At 36.0% G+C, this 11,451-nt stretch overlaps 1 protein-coding gene across 1 annotated transcript in view; it reads left to right on the top strand.

Annotated features, from left to right (window-relative positions):
* The first annotated feature begins 794 nt into the window (after nt 1–794).
* LCORL (ligand dependent nuclear receptor corepressor like) overlaps nt 795–11,451 on the top strand; it is a 28,672-nt gene continuing 18,015 nt past the window's right edge. The window contains exons 1-3 of the mRNA XM_009648033.2: nt 795–852; nt 7,462–7,541; nt 7,799–7,928. Coding sequence (XP_009646328.2) covers nt 7,494–7,541; nt 7,799–7,928 — 178 coding nt within the window. The 5' untranslated portion in view covers nt 795–852; nt 7,462–7,493. The remainder of the gene's footprint in view (nt 853–7,461; nt 7,542–7,798; nt 7,929–11,451) is intronic.

The raw sequence follows: 11,451 nt of genomic DNA, 5'->3' as shown, positions 1-11,451 counted from the left end.
AAGAGGGGACACTTGGAAGCTGTTTCTATGGAAAATAAAACTGTTATATTGATGATGATGTAAATTCTCACCATATTTCATCAGTTGTCATGCATTTTTTTTTGTTGCTGTTTTTGGGGTGGGGTTTTTTAACCATTTGGTTTGCTCTGTGTCTCTTCTCCTTTGTTAGAATATGTGATTTTACCAAATACCTAAACAGACTAGCTGGTAAATCTGGAAAATAATTGGATTTATTTAATCCTCAATTTTAAAACGTTTTTGTGCAGATACAGAGGACTAGAGAGGACTGTTATGGTATCAGAAGCAAAATAAACTTTCTTTTTTATATTTGTAGAAATATTAGCCTACTCAGATTAATGTAATATCAGGTGGTCATAAATTCAAAGTTTCTGATTTTGAAGGTATCCCCCTCTTTTTCTTTTATTTTTTTTCCCCTCCACACATGATTCTAATTCTCAGTGTAAGAGAGACTACTTCACTTGTGTAGAGCTATGAGGCTAATCCTCCCACCTTCAAGATTCTGTGGTAGTTATTTTAAGTCTAATGAGGTTGTTGGGGCATGGCTTAATAGGCTGATTGTGTGCAGATGGCTGTTGCCTTGTCTTATTTTTATCTTCTAATTCTGTTCAATAGTACTGTAGTGGAAGGAGAAATATTTGCGTGATAAATGTAACAATTTTTGGAATTGCTCTCAGAATTTGAGAATGCTTGTTGCCAGTGTTCTCTAATTTGCTTTCTCTTCAGAAACCTGTGATTTACTGTTTTAAATGTTTCTTCTGTCTCCAGGTTTTGAAAGTATTTTAGAAGGGCTTTATGGACCAAGGCTACGAAGAGACCTCAGTTTATTTGAAGGTAAATGATCCAGCTTTTAGTGCAATGACATTAATTTATTGTTTTTCTTTTAGTAAAAGGTAGCTTAAGGTATATATTGAATTCTAAAAAGGAAATATTAAATTGTTTTTCTTTCTAATGTTTATTTCATCTTGTCCTTGTCAATACTGTGCATAGGCAAAATACTAGGTAAAATGGTACCTAGGTTTTGTTCCTATGCAGGGAAATTTTGGATTAGCTAAGCTTTCCTGAGAAGCTCTCATGAGAAAGACTTACTTCTCTGGAATACTGCATCTCCTACTGGTTTTTTGGACAGCTTTTAGAAAGGGAAGACAAGCTGCTCAGCTGCTTATCGGCATTAATTGGGAAAAGGAAGGTAATGAATGCTAGTTTAGTTTTCTTGTAGTGGTCAAGAAAGTTTAAGCTTTTTATGTAACTTTTTTTTTTACATCTTTATATATATATATAAACACTTAAGCTCTTTATTGATAGATTTTATATATATATAAAGTATAGTAAAGTGTGTGTATATATATAAAAACATATATTTTTAATTACTCTTATAAGACCTAGCCTTATTCCAGATAGGTTTGGATTTGCTGGAATAGCTGTTGATAACATCTGAGTCTTTAGTTAGTTAAGTATGAAATGATTTATCCATCTTTAACAAAAGCAGAGGAGAAAATTCCAGCACAAAATTGCTTTGAAGTGTTGAAAGAAGTGTTCTGTCAAGTTAATAATCATGGCTTTAAAAAATGCTTCTTCTGTTATTGAACCTTCAAAATGTTCCATTTCATTTCTTCACGATTTATTATCTGATAGTGTAATTTGTAAAGCAGGTAACTTATATACTGCTAGTACATGAGGTAGTGGCATATACTGTTTATGTTTGCTTAGAATAGGTTTGGAATGATTTCTTTAACTTGGCTATGGTTTTCTCCTCTTCATATTGTGCAAGTTCCTTGGACTGTATCCTATGCATAACAATATTTTCAAGGGAAAGGGGGAGAACTTGAAATACTACTTCACTTACGTTTTAAGAATATTTTTTGCCACTTGTAAAGCTAAGCATGCCACTACTCAGCCTTAAAAATATTTAAGAAATGTATAAATTCAGGTTAAAGCTTATTTTCATGAGTAGTACTCCCATCTGCTGTGATAAACAAGCACATTACTGCTTTGAAAAGGGAATGGGCACTGTTATAATAGTGAACAGTATCTTTTTTTTCTTTTCCTGGTTGTAATTCCAATGGGTTGCTATCTGTTGGGCTTTACACTTATCGGTGATCAAAGCTTTATTATTCTTTTGCATCAAAGGGCTTTATATTTTGAGAGAAAATTCAGGATGCTTTTTTTTCTTTCGTGTAAGAAGGCAGAAAGTACTGAGCTAATGACCAGAATATAATGTTACAGTTAAAGGAGCCTGATAGTACACAATAAGGTGTTGTATTGCTCCTTTAGAGTTCCTCTATGCATATATTTGAGCTGTCTTATGGGAAAAATTTTAGCTTAAAACTTTTTTTTTTTTTCCAATTTGCAACAATGTCTGTCAATAATGTGCCTGAATTTTTCAACAGTTAAAGCCTGTTTCCATGTTTGACACATCTGTAAAGTTGATTTTACTTCTGGAGCAACTGCAGAAGAGATGGAGTGCTAGGTTGGGATGCCTACCTTACTATTTTTAGTTCATTTTTATAGATATAGTATCTGTAATTTCAGTAATCCCTTTTGAAATTGCCATGTTTTACACAAACACAGTAGAGGTAGACCTTATACTATAGGATGCAAGACTATTTCGAATTTGAGATCTGAATTGCATTATCAAGATTAAAACAGTACTCTTGAGTAAAACTTGTTATAAATCTTTCCACTGTCATAATTTAAGTGCCAATAATTACCAGATAAATTATATTTACAGATAATGAAGCTAAGATATGAAGTAAATAATTTGCCTTCGTTAACAAAATATGCAGTTGGTAGAATCAAGATCAGAACCCAAGTTTTTAGATTCTTAGCAACATGCCTAAATCACTGCATCTTGTAAGGTGTCCATTTTTCTCATCATAATCACAGAACCATTACTGTCAACATGCAGCATTATGGCTCATTAGTGAGAGAGTATGTTTCCTTCAACAAACCTCAAGAAATTTTATGGCTTTCTTATCCAAAAGTGTGTGAGAATCAGCTGAAATACCTGCCACTTAGCTACAATAGCATTTTTTCCTCTCACAAACAATAGATAAAACCAATGATGTAACATAGAAAAAAAATTGTGCATAAAATGTAACTTGAACGTGCTAATAGATATATTTCCTCCTTAGTCTGCCTTGAAATAGTATTTGATATATAGATTATTGTATTGTATTCTCTCAAAGTTGCTTGAGAGAATAATAAAGTGTAATGACAAATGTAAATGGTAAAAGGTACACTTCAGTATTCCTAGGGTTTTTTTACTTTTCAAAGAAAATATCTTGTAAACCTCAGAAACAATCTTGCTGGGAAGCCAAACATTAAACTGAAATAGCTACCTATAACAACAGGTAGTTACCTGAAGATGGCAAGTTGTTTTGTTGGTTTTTTTTTTATCTTGAAATTCTTATGTGATGTATGTGTAGGACTTACCTTGGGCTTGCTTAAATGGTTCTTGTTACCTCTGTTATTCAGCACCAGATTTTTCTTTCCTGATGCTTTGATAGTGCAGCTTCTGGTTGCAAAGGTGCCAAGTTTTATATCTTGGCATCTGAGCTTGGTCATGCTCTGAACGAGCATGAGGCTTCTTGTGTCATTGAATCCTTAGGGTTTTCTAATCCTTTTCTTGTACCCATTTTCAGCTAAGTAGATTTACATGTAAATTGTTATTCTTTACATTCTACTCACCGATATTTAGCTAAACTGATAGAAAGCTTTTCCTCTAATCATCTGGTATGTGTGTATTTTCTTTTTTGGGATTATGTGCTGGGGTTCTATTCTCTTATGGACAGGAAAAAACATTGTCTTGTGGGAGAAAAGCAGCTCTCTTGTCACTCTTTCTCTACCAAGAAAAAAACCTCTTTATACAGGATGAAAGGTCTGTTTGAGGGTGTGTTTTATTTTTCCTTAGGTTATTCTGGAATATTTATTCATAGATAAAGTAATGGAGTGAAAAATTATATTAGAAACACTAGTCTCTAATATCACTCAAGTTTTTATGAAATTAAAAAGATGAAGGACATGATAAACACCTCAGATATTCTAACGTACTTACTCAGAAGCAGTAGTGCTATATAAAAAGGAAGGGGATGATTTGTTCAGAGTTGTGACAAATAGCTGGAAAATACACTGGGACGTTAAAATAATGCAGAAAATACTGGAAAGTAAGGGTTGAATTTTTTAGATTTACTAGACAATTATTTCACATTTTGAGAGGTAAACATGGCATCTGTTCAGTAGTACAGATGTCTGTATTAATTTGTTTAATTCCACATGACTCCTTAGGAAAAATGGCTTGGGGAAACAAAGATTTGAATAGCTTAGGAAATGAAAAAAGGTGGTAGTTTTTGTTCAAGATCACCATGTTATTCTTAAAAAAATGGAAATGGGTTTAACAGCTTTGTACTAAATGACTTTGGTTTCAAGTAATAATCTGTACCATGCTTAGTATTAAAATGCTTTTTGCACGGTCTTAACTTTTTCTCATGGGCTGGCTAGTTCTGTAGGTTGTCAGCAAATCTTTCATCAGCTGACCCCAAGCAGGATAAAATGGGGAGGGGAGGTGAGCATGATCCTAAATTGAATGCAGCTAAGAGAAAGTTTGTTCTGCTTAAAGTGCCATCTGTGCCTCTGATCTTTCTGAAAGTATGGTTGTCTGTCTGGAGTTAAAAACTAGTCCTGGTCGCAGTTATGTTTCTTGTGGTGGTGACGTGAGAGTGTTAGATGATTTGATATATCTGGTATATATCTGATGGCAGTTTTGCTTAGGTCGCTGGCATGCTTAATGTGTTACATTGCACACGGTTTATACTTCTTGGAATAAATTTAGTGTTTTATAGAGCTGATGTTTCTCAAGGTTTGCTTTTTTGGCGACAGACGAGGATTGCTGTCTAGTTAGATTTTTAACAGTGGAATTTCAGGATTCCTAGGCACAATAACTTCTCTGAAAATATAAAACCTGTCTTAAAGTTATGTGCAGAATCCCAACATTCATAAGCAGATTTATTGTGGTTGCAAGGAAACTATGAAAACATGAACTTGTTACGAAAGAATAGTGTGGGATTTTTTCATCTGTGGACATCTTAAAGGAATAGCTCTAAAAGTCTGGGACAGCTAGATTAATTCAGCAAAAATAACTCATTATCTCTCTGTTACTGTCCAGTCAAGAAAAATCCCATGTCTGTTTTTGATCATCAGCTGCCTAACCTGTCAAAACTGTTGGTTTGCATCCCTGGAAGCATGGAACATGTTGTTAATACAGAAGTCTGTATTGTTATTTAAATCTAGCTTACTCAGCTCTAAAATGTTAATTTAGAGCAGTTACATGTGTTGTGTTAACACTCAAGAACCTAATTTTTTCAGATTGATTTTATTTCTGGTGGTGCCTCTGTGATAATATATTTAAGAAAGTAAAAGCTCGGCAGTTTGGGTGGGTGCAAAGTGGGAAACAACTCTGCAGGTAGCAAGGGGAGAGGAGGTGCTGCAGGCACTGGAGCAGAGATTCCCCTGCAGCCCATGGAGAGGACCATGGTGAAGCAGGTAGAAGTTGCAGCCTGTGGAGGACCATGTCAGAACAGATGCCCTGAAGGAAGCTACAGCCTATGGAGAGCCCACAGAGCCCACACCTCACGCAGGACCAGGTTTTCTGGCAGGAACTGTGGGCTTGTGGAGTGGTCCCTTCACAAAGGACTGTGCCCTGTGGAAAAGGCATATGCTAGAGCTGTTCATGAAGAACTGCAGCTGTGGGAAGGACCCACACTGGAGCAGTTCATGAAGTCCTGTATCCTGTGGGAAGGACCCCATGGTGGAGCAGGGGAAAAATGTGAGGAGGAAGGAGTGGCAGAGAGGAATTGTTATGAATTGAGGACAGGCCCTGTTCCCCATCCTCCTTGAGCTGTTTGAGGGGGAAGTCGAAGAGTCAGGAATGAAGGAGTGAAGTTGAAGCCTGGGAAGAAGGGGTGGTAAGGTGGTTTTAATTTTGCCTTTCTCATTATGCAAATCTATTTTTATTGGCAATAAATGAAATTAATTTTTCCCAAGTTAAGTCTGGCTTGGCTGTGACAGTACTTGGTAAATGATCTCTCTGTCTTTTATCTTGACCCGCAAGTTTTTCCACCTTATTTTCTCCCCCTGTCTTTTTGAGGAGGGGGAGTGAGAGAATGGCTGGGAGTGAGAGAGTGGCTGGGTAGGCATTGACAGCTAGCCAAGGTCAACCTACCACAGCATGTTATTGAAAGCAGATAATCTTAAGAACTGCCCTAACAGAACTGTGATTGTCATTTAGTGATACGGAGAAAAGGATGAATAGGATGGAGAGGACCTTGGTGGTGTAGTTAATCGGATTTGTGTTCACCTGCCAAGACGTTGCAGCTGTGATAGACTTGTGCACAACTTGGATACTGTAGGAAGAATACTGCCTACAGTTTAAGGAAGTCTGGTGTAAGCGTAAAAGAAAGCCATCATCTTGAGATCTTGGTCACCTGCGTTCAGGAAACGGGTGTTCAAGAGAGAATAACACAGAAAAAGTGGGGTTGAATATCATGAGAGAAAACTGGGTGAATCAGATTAGTCTAGCAAAATGAAGTGTAGAGAGGGAATCGTGATATTCTCTGCAAATACATCAAGGTGCTAAGTATCTAACCAGTTATTGTTCATAGGTATTAGAACAATGTTGCCACAAAAGCAAACTGGAATAACTTGCCATGAGTAAATTTATACAAGAAATTAGAAGGTGAATTTTAACTATTAGCACAGTTGGTTTGGGAAAAGCTTTAAAACAATTGGTGGTTTGGGAAGAGAAGAGTATGTGGTGGAAAATTCTTAACTTTTGAAATGGAACTTATGAACTCGTTTAAATAAAATGGATGGTGTGCCTCCATCCAGTAGGAGAAGACTGGACTTTCATATAGGTCATCTGCTTAAGTCCTATATTCCTTCAAGACCAAAGTATGTCTTCTGATAAAACATATAAAGTTTTCTAAATATATCAAGTGCTACAAATGAGTATAGGGTTTTGGTTCACCTATAGTGATGGTATCAAATCAATTAAAATAGCTCAAATGGCGAGGAGTCCATGTCCTAATTCCTAGCTTAGTTTACTACAAGTTTGCACATTTCTGTTAAAAGGAACGATGACTGGAAGTCAGAGCTTTATTTACAACATTCGGATGCCTCCAGTAACTGTGATAGGTAATTGATTGAAATGTATGAGTTTACCTTTCCTTTTAAGAAAGGTGCCCTCTGCTATTTGAAAGTTGAGCTATGTGAGCCAGACAAGACTTTGGAAGTATCTGAAGAATTGAATACTACTGACTACATTGTATCAATAAACGCATTTTTGATTATGGTGGAATTTATTTAAGAGAATTGTAGGATGTGTATTTTATGCTCAAAAATCCATTTTTACTTGTTTAAAACATCTAGCTTTTTTCTTCTTTCAAGACTGTGAGCCAGAAGAGCTAACTGACTGGTCTATGGATGAGAAATGTTCCTTTTGTAATTTACACAAAGAAACAGTCAGTGTAAGTATGAACCATGATATCAAGCATGACTCCCCAACACCCAGTTTTTTTGTATGAAAGTAAGACTCGGAGAATTGATGCTGCATTTTGTCACAAGACAGTTTGGCTATGAGAGGGAGCAAGGTGATTTGGCATTATAGTAAATATCTTTTTACTTGTTCTTTTTCACTCAGTAGCTCAATAATTTGATTGATTGTATACTGTACTACCAGTAGACTAACTTCTGAAAGATGTTATAATCTTCATGTGTCTTCTAGGATCGTGCATCAGTTATCGGTTCTTCACAGTCAACGCCTACAGAGGAACTGTCATCTCAGGGACAGTCCAACACTGATAAGATTGAATGCCAAGCAGAAAACTATCTAAATGCACTCTTTCGAAAGAAAGGTAATAAAAGCATGTTTTTTACATTAAGAGATATGGCACAAATCCAGAAGATTCAAATGATTTAGGGTTGATTTTAATTCTTAAATAGTTTTTATTTATCTACTGAATGCTGGTTTTCTTTATTCCTATGGTTTTCCTTAATCCTTTTCTTTGCTTACTTGAATCACAAAATGAAGCACTACTTTTCCTACTTGCCATTGCTGTTAGACCTATTGTATTGTGTGCTATTTTCTTGAATCCCCATTCATTATATGTTTCGGGTTTTGGTTTTGGGTTTTTTGGGGTTTTGGTGTTTTGCTTTTGGTTTGTTTTTTTTAGCCATGAGCTGCTGTTTTGTTTTCATGCCAACTTCAGGTGTCATTCTCTGGTTTTTTTTTAAGACTGTTTTAGGTGAGCGAATGCGTCTTACAGATTACAAAATGGGATTTGGGATCTTCTCATACAAAAGCTGCTACTGCAAACACATCCAAGTCAGAGGTTGAATATTCTTGTCAAAATACAGTATTTAGTAACTCATTAATTCCTTGACTATTCTTGTTCTTTGGCACTCAGCAAGTTATAGCGGTACATGAGTGACTGACAAGTCAGCTTGGTTCATGTAAGTTACTTAGCTAGTCACTGTCAACCACAGCAGAAAGACTCATTTTCTTCCTTAAATTTCTGTATAAGGAATGTGAATGCAGCTCTACTCAGTAACGACAACTTTCACAGGTTTTTCTTGGGTTTAGTAGGTGTACTTGGATATCAAAATAGATGAGTATGACTAGGGTGACAGCCCTGTCTTGCTTTAACAAAGAGAGAATCGGACACATTCTCTTCTTTCACATAGGTGGGAGAAAAAAACCAGTTAATTTTCTCCCCTTTGCCTTGCTGTAACAGGAAGAGATTACTATGCCCTTGAACCTGGGGTGGGTGGAATCTTTCTTTACCGGGCATCTGTCTGTTCAGCCTATGTTTTGCTTAGAGATTGAAAGAACTTTAAATGGAGTGCAACAGCATTTTGAGTCCATCTTCATTCCTTGGCTTGCTTTAAAATCAACTATTTTCCGTTCCAAATAAAACGTCCAGTGAAGTTGCCACCTCCTTACTTCCAAAATTCTTATTATATTTTCATCACAGGCGCAGTTGCATGGCATCTCCCTAGGCAGGTATTTTAATTCTTTCAAATTTTTACTTTCTCAAAACTTTTCTTGGTCTTGATGTACAGTGTTTTTCAACATTCACCTGCTTTATGCTTCTGCTGGAAATGCTGTCTTTTGATACTCCTTAAGAGGAACTTTTATCGTGGGAGAAGTGAAACTTGGCATGACCTTACCTTGCTGGAGTGAGTGGCTTCTGTGAAGTTTTTCATCTGCCTTAGGTTTTTTTGATCTGCCATATCAGTAATGCTAGGTTAAAAAGGTTTTGTCTATTGAAAAATAAAACCAAAGTCTTTTCCGGTTATTTTTGTGATTCTCTGAAGGACTTGTGTATTGTTGGGTAAGAGGTACTTTGCTGAAGAGTTTTCTAAGAATATTGTTTCACTTCAGGTTCCCCCAAAGTCTCTTAAGTTGTTCAAATTACGGGAAGTGAAAATGAAAAAAAATTTTTGTATCTTCAAAGGGCACGTGAAACCAATTTGAGGTATTTAAGTAATTGTCTTGGCTTTGTAGAAGGAAGATGAAGAGTTTCAATAGGAAAATCCCTAGTCGTCTTTTTGAATTTTTGTAGGTTTTTGATATTAGTTAACAGCTCGGGGGAAAAGAAATCAAATAATTTTGAGTAATTGTTTAGCTAAGGAACAGTTCTTACACTTGGTACTAAAACAGATGCCCTTTCACTGTGAAAAAAATGTAGAATTCTTGGTTGGCTGTCTTTAAAATAGAAGTAACACTTGTTTCGCTTGTTTTGATTGCAAACTCCTTGAGATCATATACTGTGTCTTACTATTGTAACTAGCATAATTTCATTTAGGGCCTCTGCAAACGGCTAAGACTGGTGAGCAAATTTGAGAGTTGTGTTTATTGGTCTCATTATCCTTTTATTTTAGAACAAGTTAGTATATGGCTGAGTGTTTTAATTTGCAGACTGGTTTGGGGGTTTGTGTGTTGATTTGGTTTTTGGTTTGTTTGTGGGTTTTTTTGACATCAGGAAACTAGTTCAGAAGATCTTGAAACATGTAGCCCTGTTATCTCGTTGTTATATCATATGGCATACGACCTTCAGGCATTCACAGATGAGGATTTGTCTGTAGAATCTCAAAGATGATTCCTCTTTCTTTCAAAGAGGACAGTAGAATTACTGCCAAAATGGGTAAACTCTTGAGAGGCTGTAAGTAACAGTCTTTCTATTGTGAACCTATCCTCACTGTGTGTTTAGTGAAAGACCAGTTTGGTAGGTAGTGTCTGTAGTAAAGTCCTATCCTTGGCAGACACCTCAGTAAAGCCAAAGTAATTTTTGTCATCAAACATTGATTGTTTACATTAAACAATACATCTGAAACCCAAATGCTTTCTTCCTAAGAATCTTTACCATTTGGTGTTGTAAGCGGAGTAGACTGTGACACTTTTCCACTTACATAACATTAAAATACATCAGTTTTCTTTTGGCAAAGAAGCAGTTAAGAGGAAGAACCATGATGTGCTTTAAAAAACACGTTAGTTTTTTTGTGGTTTTTTTTGTTGTTTTTTTTTTTTTTTTTTTACTCTGAATATTATAGAGTATGGCATATGCCATCATCATTACATGGCAGAACCATAGTCGTTTAAGAGCTTGATCACACATTCTGATCATGGATTATTAATTTTCTGGGATTCTAGTGACCCACATTGTATGTTCTCAGAAGCTTTTTTTTTCCTCATACAATATTAATGTGACCTCTTTAGACAAAAACAACAAAAAAGAAAAGGAAACTTAAATACATTCATGGTTGTGAATCAGGTTCTGTCTTCAAGTCATGATCCACCAGGAGAGGATAGAAACCTGAAAAGCTTTTGTACAAACTAGGGAATTGAGGCACAAAATTAGAGGGAGAGAATGGTTAGGATTACTTCAGTCTTTCCAGATCCTCTGGGCACCTCTGAGTATCTTCCGTGTCATGTTTTCCATACCAAAATAATTTCCCTGTAAGCTTTTTGAAGTTCTTTTTTCTAGGTATGTCTCGTATTCTGAAATATTTCCATTCATAACTATGGCTCTCTTGCTCCATGCCACATACCTGCATTTAACTCTGAGTTCTCCTGTTCTTTGTGTAGTTATATCTCAGGGATACATAGATGTCATGAGCTGGTTAAGCTTCTTGGACAGCATATATATAATTTGGCAAACCTATGGAAGTGTAATCTGGCACACGTAATCTCAGGTTACAAAAAAAGTGTTACTTTCTAAGGTGTAGTTTTGAGATGTACACACTACTTGATCCAATACCTGCAGTTCCTTTTTATTAATGATTTTAAGAAATCTAATTTGTCCTTTCAAAATCTGAAAGGCTTTCTGTAAGAACTGAGAACTCAGTCAAAGCCTGTGCAGTAAACTTGTATGCCAT

Source organism: Egretta garzetta, unplaced genomic scaffold, assembly GCF_000687185.1.
Source record: "Egretta garzetta isolate BGI_Z169 unplaced genomic scaffold, ASM68718v1 scaffold151, whole genome shotgun sequence".
Lineage (NCBI taxonomy): Eukaryota > Metazoa > Chordata > Aves > Pelecaniformes > Ardeidae > Egretta > Egretta garzetta.
This window is presented reverse-complemented; position numbering and strand designations above follow the sequence as displayed.